We start from the raw sequence: 14,433 nt of genomic DNA, 5'->3' as shown, positions 1-14,433 counted from the left end.
CTCCCATTAAAAAATTTTCTGGATCCCACATTTTCCTTCAGCTACCACTTTTCTCACCTTATAACAACACTTCTATAAGGATTTTCTAGCCTAACTTTTTCCAATGCCTCTTCTCCTATTCACCTCAAATGCTAAACAATCATATTAGTATTATCCCACTTCACCAAACAGAACTATCACCAGTTGTCTATGACCTTGATGCTAAATCTAATGACCACTTGTTAGCTCTCATTTTCTTTACTGCTGTGCATAATTCAATACAGTTCATCATTTGCTTCTTCCTGAAACACTGTCTTTCTGTAGCTTCTGGGTTAGGCACTCTCCTAGCTCTTGTCCTGCCTCTTTGTCCCTCTTATCTTTATCCAGTCTTCAAATGTTGGCATCATGTAGTTTCACCTTAGGTGCTCTCATTTTCTCACCCTGTACTTATCTAGATGAACTCAACCACTCTCATGTCTTCAATAACAGTGTATATGCCAATGAATACCAGTTTTATACTTCTAGATTTCTCTTCTGAGCTTCAGAATGGTAGAGGCATACCTCAGAGATATTGCAGATTTGGTTCCAGACCACTGCAATAAAGTGAATATCATAATAAAGCAAGTCACATGAATTATTTAGATTTCAGTTCAAATAAAAATTATCTTTATACTATAACGTAGTCTATTAAGTATATAATAGCATTATGCCTCCAAAATGTACATACCTTAATTAAAAATACTTCACTGCTAAAATGCTAATGATCATCTGAGCCTTTAGTGAGTCCTAATCTTTTTGTTGGTGGAAGGTTTTGACTCGAAGTGTGTAGCTGCTGATTGATCAGGGTGGTAGTTGCTGAAGGTTGGGGTGGCTGTGACAATTTCTTAAAATAAGACAACAATGAAGTTTGCTACATTTACTGACTATTTCATGAAATATTTCTCTGTAGCATGTCATGCTGTTTGATAGCATTTTACTCAGAGTACAACTTCTTTCAAAATTAGGGTCAGTCCTCTCAACCCTGCCACTGCTCTATCAACTAAGTTTACTTAATATTTTGAATACTTTGTTGTCATTTTAGCAATGTTCACAGCATCTTCACCAGAAGTAGATTTCACTTCTCAATAAACTATTTGCTCATCCATAAGAAGCAACTCCTCATCCATTCAAGTTTGATCATAAAGTTGCAGTAATTCAGTCACATCTTCCGGTTCCATTTCTAATTCTTGTTCTCTTGCTATTTTCAACACATCTACAGTTACTTACTCCACTGAAGTCTCGAATCTCTCTAAGTAATCCATGAGGGTTGGAATCAACTTCTTCCAAACTCCTGTTAATGTGGATATTTTGGCCTTCCCCTATGAATCATGAATGTTCTTTTCAATTTTTTTTTGAGATGGAGTGTTGCTCTGTTGCCCAGGCTGGAGTGCAGTGGCACAATGATGGCTTACTACAACCTTCGCCTCCTGAGTTCAAGTGATTCTCCTACCTCAGCCTCCCGAGCAGCTGAGACTACAGGTGCATGCCACCATGCATGGCTTTTTTTTTTTTTTCTTTGTAGTTTCAGTAGAGATGGGGTTTCACCATATTGGCCAGGCTGGTCTCAAACTCCTGACCTCAAGTGATCTGCCCTCCTCGGCCTCCCAAAGTGATGGAATTACAGGTGTGAGCCACCACGCCTGACCATGAATGTTCTTAATGGCATCTAGAACAGTGAATCCTTTCCAGAAGGTTTTCAATTTACTTTGCCCAGATCCACCAGATGAATTACTATCGATGGCAGCAATAGCCTTATGAAATGTATTTTTTTTTTTTTTTTTTTTTTTTTTTGTTTTGGCCAAACTTTTTATTTAGTATTCTGTAGTTGTTTAACACACACTTAAATGGTCTTATTGGGGGAGGGGAAAGGGGAGGTTCTTGCAGATTCCCAAGGAAATGTCAAAGGCAAAATGGCCAGCATTATCCATTTGCATTTTTGGGTTTACTGGGTGATTATTTCCTTACATAGGCATCTGATTTCAGGTTTTTCATACTGAGATCATGGAGGTTTTAGTTGGAAGACACCCTGAAATCTTATGTGTAGCATACCCCAACCACCCTCTAACAGCTAGTTTGTTTGTATAGGCAGAATGATTCATCTCTCCATTTTAGATGGCTAGATGTTCTGTGGAAGATCTTAAGAATTGCTTGCCTCACTTACTGGGAAAAATCATATAGGAAGTGGCCTTTAGGGACACTTTAACTTGGAAAGTTACAACACTAGTACAACAAGTCTTAACACATTTAACATTTGCTTGTTGAAAAGCAATGTCATAAAGTCAAATAATATTAAACATGTTTTACTTTTTTCCTCACAAGAACATAAAAATTATGGAGGGGAACTTAACAGGGAATTTAAAAAAGGTAACACAATTTTTCTTTTTAGCAGTCCTTGGGTAGTTATGACAGAATAGTTTCCACTTTTTGTTTGTTTCTTTGAACTGGGATTTTGGTCCAAAGTTTTGTTTGTTTCTAGTATCTGCTTCTGCCTCCCCCTCTATCAGATCGGCTTCCTCCACGGCCACCACCTCTTGGTGCTCCGCGGCTTGAACTGCTGTAGGAATCACGTGGAGGAGGGTACCCCCTTTCCATAGAAGGGGGAAGCCCTCTTTCTTGTCTGCCAACCCGATCACGACCACTTGAGTAGAGATCACTTCGGCTGCTTGAGTAACTGTCTCGACTTCCACCATATCCGTCACGTGAGCTGCTGTAATCATCATAGCGACTGCTTCCACCATAAGATGGCGGGGGCCCTCGTGTAGGTGGAGCACTACGTGAGTTACCATAACTCTCATATGAATCTCTGTAGGAACCTCCACTTGGATGATCTGAATAGTCACGATCACGACCATATCCATCTCTATCGCTATAGCCTCTTGAGGGATAGTCATCACGTGAACTGGAATGACCATAGTCACGGTAAGTATAATTTCGTGGTGGTGGTGCATAATCTCTGGTATCACGAGAACTTGGGTAATCTCTGCTGGAATAGCTGTCTTTAGTAGAATACCCATCATCTCTTGGGGACAAATAAACATCTCTACGAGAAGGCAGCGGTTCTCTTCGAGGTGGACCTCCGTAACTATCTCTTCCACGTGATACAGGAGCTCTTCCGCCCATTCCACTGCTGCTGCGAACTGGTCCTGAAGGTGCAGATCTCTTAGGAGGAGGACCCCCACTTCTTGGTGGTGGTCCTCTTTTTACTGGGAGTGGTCCTCTGGAAGAACTCATGTTAAAATTCATGGAATATCCACCGTCATCCATGTGTCCTCCCCGTGAGGGAGGTCCCCTGGTTCCTCCACTTCCTCCTCTTCCACCTCTAAGACCTCTTGGAGGGCCTCTACTTCTTGGAGGTGGAGGTGGCCCACGTCTACCACTTTCAAATGATGGTTTGGTGGCTTGTTTCACTTTGATGGCTTTTCCATCTAATGACTTTCCATTCATGTCTCTGGCTGCATCCTTAGCGTCTGCTGGGCTTTCAAAAGTGACAAAAGCAAATCCTCTTGATTTGTTGGTTTCACGGTCTTTCATCAAGAGTACTTCCACTATTCGTCCATATTTGCCAAATACTGCTTCAAGAGCTTTCTCATTTGTTTCCGTATTAAGCCCACCAATGAAGAGCTTTCCTGGGCGATCTGCTTCAACCATTTTTTTTTTTTTTTTTTGCCGGTGAGTCGGAGGGGTGACAATGGGTTCAAGCTCCAACGAGGTCGCCGAGAGGGGCTTCCTAGCAGCTTAGCACCAAAAGCGGCTGCCGGGTCCGAGCACCGAAACGCGAAGCCGCTAGCACTACTGCGCAACGAGTGAAATGTATTTCTTAAATAACGACTTGAAAGTCAAAATTATTCACTGATCTATGGGCTGCAGAATCATGTTGTGTTAGCGAGCATGAAAATAACATGAATCCTATTGTACATCTCCATAGAGCCCCTGCATGACCAGGTGCATTGTCAATAAGCACTAGTACTTTTAAAGGACTCTTCTTTTTTCTGAGCAGTAGTTCTCAACAGGGGGCTTAGAAATATTCAGTAGACCATGCTGTAAACAGATGTGCTGTCATCCAAGTTTTGTTCCATTTATAGAGCACAGGCAGGGTAGATTTAGCATAGCTTTTAAGGGCTCTGGGATTTTCAGAATGGTAAATGAGCTTCAACTTAAAGTCACCAGCTGCATTAACTCCTAACAAAAGAGTCATCCTGTCCTTTGAAGTTTTGAAGCCAGGCATTGACTTCTTTATACCTATGAAAGTCCTAGATGGCATATTCTCCCAATATAAGGCTTTTCGGTATACATTGGAAATCTGATATTTAGTGTAGCCATCTTCGTCAAAGATCTTAGCTAGATCTTCTGGATAACTTTCTGCAGCTTCTTCATTAGCCCTTGCTGATTTACCTTGCACTTTTATGTTATGGAGATGGCTTCTTTCCTTAAACTTCATGAGCCAGCCTCTGCTAACTTCCAACTTTTCTTTTGCAAGCTTCCTCACCTCTCTCAGGCTTCATAGAATTGAAGGGTCCAGGCCTTGCTCTGCATTAGGCTTTAGCTTAAAGGCATGTTGTAGCCGATTTGATCTTTTTTTATTTGATCTTCTATCCAGACTACAAAAACTTTCTTATCAGCACAAAGCCTGTTTTTCTTTCTTATAATTCCTCTGTTTACTGAAGTAGCACTTTTAATGTCCTTCAGTAACTTTTCCTGGGAGGTCAGCTTCAAGATGGCTGACTAGAGGCACCTGACACTCACTTCACCAAAGAAGGACCAAAACAGTAAGTAGATAAGAACACATCAAATAGATATTCTGAAAGAGAACACTGGAATTCAGAGAAGTGACAGGGAGCCTCTAAGGCATGGAAGGAGAGGGAAGTGAAGCATCTTGCCTGGCTAGAATTAGCTCACAGATAGGAGGAACTGAGCAGTGCAGAAAAAAAGTAAGCAAGAAATCCCCAGGAGTCCACATTTCTACCAGACTCCTGCAATCCTAGCCCTGAAACTAGTATAAGAAGCCGCCTGGAGTCCATGTAACAGCATTGTTTCAGAGGGGTTGTTTACGCTGGATCCTATACACCTCCAGAGACCCAAGCAGCTGCAACATGGCACCATTTTGACAGCCCAGCCCCCATAGACTACATTCTGCCTTGGAATCCAACAGCCCCTATATCTCCACATCCCTGGAGCCTCCTGACATCCCCACACACCCACCCAGAGGGTTACAGCCAGCCGACATTGCCTAGACCCAGTGGTACAGGAAGGGCACCAGCATTCTAGCCCACAGAGTATTCTAAAACCCAGGGAATGGACAGTGCAGTGTACCAAGGAGGCTGCCCCTCAAACAAAGGGAGCTGAAATACATGCTAACAATAGTCTGAAAGCTGCCTACCTGGGGCGACTGCCACTGCCAGCAACACTGCCTCCTACAGTGGCAGGGCCACCATGCACCTGTATGTGCCTTCAAGGCATCTAGGAACCAGTTTGCCCGTGCACTATTCGGGGACCTGAGCATGGACCTCCCCTCCCACCACCACCACTGCAGGTGCACGAATGCAGTGTTGGAGGCATGGGAATTGATGTGCCCTACCCACCACAGCTGGTGCTTGTGCTCACCATTGAGAGGCCTTACTACAGGTTCAACGCACCTGCCACCACCACTGTTGGCACCAGCACATGTTGTCCAGGGGCCTGAGGATAGAACAACCCCATTTGCAACCACTGGTGCCCATGCATGCCATTCAGGAACCTGAAGACAGGTCTGCCCTGCCCACTCACATTGCTGCTGCCACCAGCACCCATGCATGTAGTCACAGCGCCTGGGGATAGGCTCACCCTGCCTACTACTATGGACATACGTGCACACCATCTAGAGGCATAAGGGTGAGACCACCACATCCCACCCCACCACCAGTGCCCATACCTCCTGGGGGCCTGGGAACTGGCTTCTCCAGTCTGCCACCACTACTACCAGCACCCATATGTGCATGCTGGCTGGGGGGGCATGGTGACTGCCCTGCTCAGCCTGCCACCACGGCTGGCATTTACAGGAGCCACTCAGAGGCCTGAGGGTTGGCCCGTCACTGCTACTACCACCACTGATAACACAGACACTATCTGAGGGCCTGAGGACCTGCCCACCTGCCCCACTGCTGCCAATCATGGCACCTGAGCACACCACCTGGAGACCTGAAGACTGGCATGCCTGGCCTGCTGCCAACACCACTAGTGCCTAAGGACTGGCTTGCCTGGCATGCCCATCCCAGGAAAGCCTCATCATAGCCTCCATTAATAACTGTAGCCAACCCACTGAGTAACTCACAGACACCACTGACACTGATTAGAGCCAAAGAAATCATACAGAAAATACAAACTGTGCCCACCCAGAATGACAGCCAAAGAACCCTATCCAACCAACACTACAAATACATCTATGTGAAAAGGGATTTTCCTGTGAAAGCTAATTTGTAAAATTGGAAGAAGTGACTGTTACACCAGATGTCAATGTAAGTACACAAGAAACATGCAAAAGGAAGGAAATATGACGCCTCCAAAGCAACACAATGCTACTCCAGTAACAGATCTTTAAAAAAAAGAAATTTGTAAAATGTCTGAAAAAGAATTAAAAATAACAGTATTAAAGAAATTCAGTGAAATACAAGTGAACACAGATAAACTTATAAAGAACTAACATCGATACTCAAGCTAGTCCAAAACATGATGAGGAGAGAATTCTTCCTAACTCATTCTACAAGGCCAGCATCACTCCGAATTCTTCCTCCAAATCTTTTCCTGGTGAGTTTCTACTTAACCTTTATGTACCAGCTGAAATATTTCTTCTTTGAGTGAATCTTCCTGGACCCATCTGACTAAATTCAGTCTTCCATGCCACCTTCTATCCTGCTGGTTTAATTTCCCAGGGAAGCCCATAATTTCCCTTTATAGCACTTGGTAACTGAAATGAGTGACTGAGGTATAAGTCTCAATCATTGAGCTTTATTACGCCAGTTTTAGGGCATGTCTGCGAAGAACACAGTCTCTGGGCTGCTTTTCCAAAGAGTTTTTCAGGAGATTTCGTATTTGTATATTTCCTTAAAGCGGGGAAGGCATGTAGGAAGAGAGGTAGGTAGGTGGTTAGGCGAATAGTTGCATTCCTGTGAGACATTAGTAGTGCCCAGTAAATCTACATTTTATATAAGATAAAGTGAATATCTGGAAAGAAAAAGGGAGTAAAAGATAAGTCAATTATGCAGCAGTCTCTAGGTAGGTGGAGGAAGGAGTCCTGACTTTGTTCTGCACCTGGGAGGATAAGCTTGTAATGACATTATTGGTGTAGAATCAAAAAGACTTTAGTATTAGGAGCTAGACTTAGATTGTAGACCTAAAGTCACATTTGGCATATCCTTGTTTATGGAAGGCCAGCAAATAACTAAGTTGTTGGGGGGCAGTCCTTCGCAGATATCTGAGGACTTTTACCTTTCCATGGCGATCTGGCTAATGCATAATGTTAGGAACAGCTATTCATTTGGAAGAGTGTGTTGCAATTACCTTCTCTTTTTCATTAGAAGTTTGGGGGGTCCTGAGGTTTTAAAATTTTCCTTTGCACACTCTCACAATTTTAAGTATTTATTCGTGAGATTGTTTCCATGTCTGCCTTCACTACTTGACTGTAAATTTCACAAGTGTTGCTCTTGTCTATGTCCTCAACACTGAGAACTGACATGTAGCAGACAGTTAATAAATATTTATTCAGTGAATATATGTATAAATGAGTGAATGAGTACAAGCTTTTCTCAAAAAGCATATATTCCTCTCTTAAAGAGGAAGGGCCTCCTTAGTTTGGGAGCCTATTCAGGGTCTGATGAATAGATACTCCGAAAGATTAAGAGCTATATTTGATGGCCAGGCATGGTGGCTCATGCCTGTAATCCTGGCACTTTGGGAGGTTGAGTCCGGTGGATCACTTGAGATCAGGAGTTCAAGACCAGCCTGGCCAACATGGTAAAACCCCATCTCTACTAAAAATACAAAAATTAGCTGGGCATGGTGGCACACCTGTGGTCCCAGCTAGTCAGGAGGCTGAGGCAGGAGAATCGCTTGAACCTGGGAGGTGGACATTGTAGTTAGCCAAGATCATGCCACTGCACTCCAGCCTGGGCAACAGAGCGAGACTGTCTTAAAAAATAAAAAAAAAAGAGCTATCTTTCAGAGCTCAGTAAAGTTCTCAACAATATTCCAAGTCATTATTACCCTCCCCGTTTGAGCTAAGTATTATACTATGTTGTTCTCTTTTACCCACAGTCCTTTCCCTAGGGTTTTCACCAGCCTTTCTTTAACCTGAAAAGAGACAAAAAGAAAAACACAATAAAAATATTCACTAGATTTCCCTGAGAATCTAAAACATTTGAAGTTTGCTTAGAGATTTGGCTGAAGCTTTGGATTGTCTCCAAGTTTAAGCAATCAATTTATCTGGGGCTAATTTCAGTTGTTCACAAGGTTGTTTTTTTTCTTCAACTTTCAGTTTCAACATGATAGATGGAGTTAACCTCCTCATAGTTCAAATGGAGCAGTTAAACCCAGGGCTCAAGTTGGAAAATCTGACATAAGGAATCTCTGTTTCCAAACCTCATGACACCTGGTGATTATGTTCCAGATTCCGGCTCCTGGGTCCATGGGAGCAGTAAGCTCTGGTCTTTCCAAAAGTCTCGTCTTGTAGTAGTAGGGGAAAGGAACACTTCTTATGGACAGTGAAAGAGAAACACTAACCCGTCCACTATCTTCCAGACATCAGAAATGAAAAGTAAGACAGAGGCATTTCTGACCTTGTCTGACTCATTAGGACAGTGTCAGGATTTGTTTAGAGAGAGAAAGTGACCATCATTTAAAAAAAAAAAAATCCCTTATGCTCCCCACTGTCGGTCTTAAGTGCATGGCTTAGGTCCAGCCCTAGGTCTTTTTCATTTCAACACCAAACTACACTGGCTTTTGAGATGAAGACAGGGGTTATAGATCTGCAGAACATCAGAATAGCTGCTGAGTGCTTGTAAGAGCCCATTCTAAACCGCCCTTTTCTCTGTCCCGGTATCCAGAACGTCTTCCCTGTACTGAGTTGTTCTGGACCAGGCTCCATTGTTATTTAGCCATGCCCAATCCCTGGGAAGCTGACATACAATAGAAAATGGAGTGATAATTATGCAGCCAGTCTCTGTAGGACTTTTAGGGGAAGAACAGCCTTCCTAGGAAGTTAGTTATCTAGTCATTTGCTTTAGTTATATATATATATATGTATATATAAAATATACTAAAATTTAGTATTATATGGGTATATATATATATATGGCTACTGAGACCAGAGGGAGCGAGGCCAGAGGATGGGAATATGGCCAATGTTTCACTGATGATTTGGTTATCCAGCGATGACCAAAAACTCCAATGGCTACACCAGCTAATGCTGTTCATGAGAAGGCTGAAAGGATCTTCTGAGATTATCATACTTAGCTCTTGCTTATTTACTTGGCTGAAAAAATACTCTCCTGGTTTCCCCGGGAGTTATTGTGGTTTGTAAGCAATGATGACAGTTAAAATTCTGCACTATCATGCTAAGGTTTACAAGGTTCTGTTTCTAGATTTCTTTTCCTGGAGATTCTCTACTTGGACACCCCCACCAGCCTAAAGATCCCAGAAACATATGAAGAGCTCTCATAGGGACTGTTGGGTAGAAGCAACTCTATTGCCACACTGAAAACCAAATTCTGGAGATCCAGCATGGGAATCCAACCTTGAGGAATGCTGCAGAAGGTAAGTACAGACCCCTCAAAGGTATGACAAAAGCCCTGGCCTTGGACTCAAGAGACCTGAGTGCAAATCTGCCTTTCATTATAACTGTTTGATCCAGGTTAAATCACTTAACTGCTTTGAACTTCAATTCCTCTTTCTGTAAAACAGGAATACAATTACAGTACCTACTTCATAGTTGTGATTAATGAACAAACAAATGCACAAAGGATCCAGTATACAGTAGATGATAAGTATCAGTGACTTGTATCAGAATTTGTTTCTTATAACTGCTGTGCCTTACAAATGCTGCCCAACTCTCCATAAGGGACCCATGGTAGAGATGACACTGCTCTTCAGGTCCTTCCTACAATTTTCAAGGCAATATTTGAAAAATTCTGAACCGATCCTGGAATGACAAACTGCTTTTCTCCACCTATCAAAATCCTGTTCATAACTGTGGACCCAATTCAAGTGTCAACCTCATTGCACATCTTCCTCAAATACTTTTTAGGTCTTACCTAGGACTTAGGGAAGAGTTCCTCAAGGAAGAGATGCTTGAGCTGAGAGATGAAAGCTGAGCGAGAGTACCCTGGGGTAGGGGAGAGGAGAGAATATTCTGGATAAAGGAGACAATATATGTAAAGATCTTGAGGCAAAAGGTAATCTAGTTTGTTGGAAAAACTGAAAGAAAACCAGAAGGCCAGTGAGGCTACACCACAGGGAAGTCCAGAAGCATTATAAATAGAGTAGTTGTGCATGGCTGTGCAGTTGGAGCACAACACAAAGGTAACCTATCAAAGGGGCATGTGAGGACCGAAATCCAGCCTGTGTTCTCCTTGCTAAACCATGCATTTACAGGGCTCTATCAACCCAGAAGGAGTGCCTTTTTCTACTCTATCCACCCTTGTTTTAATTTTCAGACAGATACACAAAAGTTAGCAGCATCTCTTACAAGGCCGTGCATCGTCTGGCTCCTACCTATCACATCAGTCTTACCTGGAACTCTTTCCCCCATTCTCTTCATTGTGCTCCATCCACACAGGTCTTTTGCATCCTCAGGACTTTGCACATGTTTTGCTTGTTATATTGGATTTCACTATCATCCACCCAGTACAATGCTTGGCATACTGCTGAGGCTTGATGAGTGTGTTTTAGTGTTGAGTCCATGACCTGAGGCTGATTTGGCTTCATCTGAGTCTGGACCTGAACCAACTGCAATTGGGTTAGAACAGCTTTGGTCTTCAAGCCAGCAAGGTTGGTGCAATGCCCATTTCTAAGTGCTGGGAGCAGTGAATCTTGCTACCCAGGCATGGCAAAGGGGGCACGTTTTTTCTTGGGGCTGCTAAAATATTTAGAGATTGAGAGAGTCTCAAGGACTTCTTAATACAGGCAATATTGATTTACTTTTTCTGCATGGGATTGAAAGAATTGAGGAATGTGGTTGTTTCAGACTTTCCTGTACTTCCAAACTCAGAATTCTGAGCTTCCTCTAAGGATACATTACAACATATTCAACAAGAGTCTGCCCATCAGCCTGGATTTCTGAAAGAATGATAAGCTCCTACTGCTACCATTTGTTCAACAAATATTTATTGAGCACCTACAATAATTAATAAGATAGGCATGATCTTTGACTTCACAGAGCTCTCTGTGGGATTATTTTACAGATGAAATGTGTTTTCTTAAGGTGCCAAATGCTCATCGGCAGCTTATATAGCTACTAATAAGGTTCAAGAAGAGTCAGCCTTCCTTGGGTCCAAATCCTAGTGGAGTCTACCATTTGAGAGCTGTGCTACTACCTTGGGCAAGTTACGTTTTCTTATTTTCAATTTTCTCAGCTGTAAATGAGAATAATAGTGCTTAACCTCACAGAGTTGCTATTAAGATTAAAGTATAATATGTAAAAGGATGTAGCCTAGTGCCAAATCAATAAATATCTTTATATAATACAGCATACCCTTTTGTTTTATGGAAAATGAAAATTATTTTTAAAATAAAATTTATCTAGGAAATATGTCTGTTTCTTGGGAACTTAGTCATCAGAGGAAATGTCATGGCTATAGGAAATGTTTCCTATCTATTATGTCCTGATCCAGGTTGTTATTTTCTTGAGATAGAAACTTTTATCTTGATGTCCCCAGCCAACGCTAGTGCCTAGCATGGTGCCTGGGAGTGCTGCAGATACAGGGCTTGTCCCGTTAATTTCTGCACTCTAAGGGTCTAGTGTAGTGTCTAGAACAAGGTACGCATATTCAATCCATTATTGAAAATAATGACAAAAACTGCACTTACTTTTGCGTCAACTTAATAGCTCTAAAATGATGCTATTATTATCATTATTATTAGATGAGGAAGCTGAGGCACAGAGAGATTAAGTCAATTGTCCTAAATTACCAAACTAAGATTGATAGAGCTGGAATTTAAAACAAGCAGCCTAGCTCTTGTCCTGCACCGTAACACCTAACACAACCACATGGGAAGTGATTACTAGATATTTGTTGAATAAATGCAATTGTAAGAAAATGTAAATTACGACCATTTAAAGGAAGAATTCTATTATACATGTGTGCTTAATACAATAGCCATAATCTGGAAAGTTAGATAAAAATCAATTCTTTGTAAATTTCATGATCTATCATTAGTAGTGTGCCCAGAACATTGTAGTTTGAAAAAGTAACCCATACTGAGCTTTAAGGATTCCTGCTATTCAAAGCAAATTGCAGTGATCCATTTTGCTGTGTCCTTTTGTCATGTCGGTCATCATCTCCTAAATTTCCTGATTTATAATTAGCTTTTTTCACATACTGGCTTTTTCTAAAGCAGAAGGGCTGGTATATATACTTTTGTAGATCTTGTTCCAATCACCAATTAAATGGCTGCCCCCTACCCCCCACCCCCAACCCCGCCATCAACTAGAATGCTAGAAAGACAGCTGGTGCCCTCTTATGGGGGTTTGGGGCTGTTGCATACCTTAGGCCCACCATGGGGCATTTTCAGAAAACAATTATGTCAACTTCTTCTCAAGTCTGATGATAAGAATGGGGTTGGATTTTTATTCTTTCTTTGAAATAAGAAATTGTATCTTTCTGAAAATAAGAAAGTTGAGTGTAGTGTCCAGAACAAAGTATGCATATTACATGCATAAGCTTATTTCATTCTCACAACAACCCTATTCATATCCATTTTAGATAATGAAAATAGATAATAATAAGAGACTCAGGCAGGCGAGCCTCCTGAAGCCCTGTTGGGTACAGGGATGGAATTCCACTATGGTGCTGAAAAGACGCTTCCTTCAGTCAGATATATTTTATTTTTTTATTTTGAGGCAGAGTCTCACTCTGTTGCCCAGGCTGGAGGGCAGTGGCTCCACCTCCACCTCCCGGGTTCAAGCTGTTCTTGTGCCTCAGGCTCCCAAGTAGCTGGGATTACAGGCACGTGCCATCATGCCTCGCTAATTTTTTGTATTTTTAGTAGAGATGGGCAACCAGCATGTTGCCCAGGCTGGTCTCAAACTCCTGGCTTCAAGCGATCCACCTGCCTCGGCTTCCCAAAGTGTTGGAATTTCAGGCCTGAGCCACAACACTCGGCCTCAGTCAGATATATTTTAGGTGTACTTTAAAATCGTACGCTATTAATGATAAAATTGAGTGTTTATTGAGGATAATCTACGTGCTAGATACTTTAGATACATTGTCTCATTTAAATCTCACCACAACCCTAGAAGTGCAAACAATATCCCCTATTTACAGTTAAGAAAACTGAGATGCAGAGACGTTAAGCATTGGCCAAAAAATAACAGAACCAGGAATTTAAACCCAAATCATGCTCTTTCCAATGTAATATGTTTTCTTTCTACTTCTTATGATCCTGTATCAAAATCCCAATACTAATAGAGATGGCAAGGAAATGTTCTTGACATATGTAAACCCAATCCAACATCACTGAAACATCAAAGAAAATCATGCCCCAAACCTTTATATGGACCTCTTGCTAGTTGTTCTGACATCTTGTTGTTTTTTGTTAAATGTAGTTGTATTGAATTCTTTTTTAATGTAGTTGTGTTGAATAGAAAGATAGGAAGTGGTGTTCGCAGCCACCGCCACACCGCCGTCGCTCTCCAATGCCAGCTCCAGCCGAAGGAGAAAGCGGGTAAGTAAGGAGGTCTCTATATCGTGGCTCATACAAAGCAGACTGCCTGCAAATCAACCGGTGGTAAAGCACCCAGGAAGCAACTGGTTACAAAGGCCGCTCGCAAGAATGTGCCCTCCTCTACAGGAGGGCTGAAGAAACCTCATCATTACAGGCCTGGTACTGTGACTCTCCGTGAAATTAGACATTATCAGAAGTCCACTGAATTTCTGATTTGCAAACTTCCCTTCCGGCATCCGGTGCAAGAAATTGCTCAGGACTTCAAAACAGATCTGTGCTTCCAGAGCGCAGCTATGGGTGCTTTGCAGGAGGCAAGTGAGGCCCATCTGGTAGGCCTTTTTGAAGACACCAGCCTGTGTGCTATCCATGCCAAACGTGCAACAATTATGCCAAAAGACATCCAGCTAGCATGCCACATACGTGGAGAACATGCTTATGAATCCACTATGATGGGAAACATTTTATCCTCAAAAAAAAAATTCTCTTCTTCCTGTTATTGGTAGT

At 42.2% G+C, this 14,433-nt stretch overlaps 1 protein-coding gene across 1 annotated transcript; it reads right to left on the bottom strand.

Moving 5' to 3' along the window:
- Window positions 1-2,297: 2,297 nt before the first annotated feature.
- On the bottom strand, window positions 2,298-3,822 carry LOC135269941 (RNA-binding motif protein, X chromosome-like). The gene has a single exon (XM_064364602.1). It carries the CDS (start codon window positions 3,664-3,666, stop codon window positions 2,491-2,493), a length of 1,176 nt encoding a protein of 391 aa, XP_064220672.1. The 5' UTR covers window positions 3,667-3,822; the 3' UTR covers window positions 2,298-2,490.
- Between the last annotated feature and the right edge of the window lie 10,611 nt (window positions 3,823-14,433).

Source organism: Aotus nancymaae, unplaced genomic scaffold (assembly GCF_030222135.1).
Source record: "Aotus nancymaae isolate 86718 unplaced genomic scaffold, 86718_ANA_hifiasm-v0.15.2.pri h1tg000058l, whole genome shotgun sequence".
Classification (NCBI taxonomy): domain Eukaryota; kingdom Metazoa; phylum Chordata; class Mammalia; order Primates; family Aotidae; genus Aotus; species Aotus nancymaae.
The sequence above is the reverse complement of the archived record's forward strand: the minus strand, read 5'-3'. Positions and strand labels throughout refer to the sequence as shown.

What these genes read in the sequence shown, in the direction of transcription:
- LOC135269941 (XM_064364602.1), bottom strand. Translation starts at nt 3,666, where the DNA reads ATGGTTGAAGCAGATCGCCCAGGAAAGCTCTTCATTGGTGGGCTTAAT.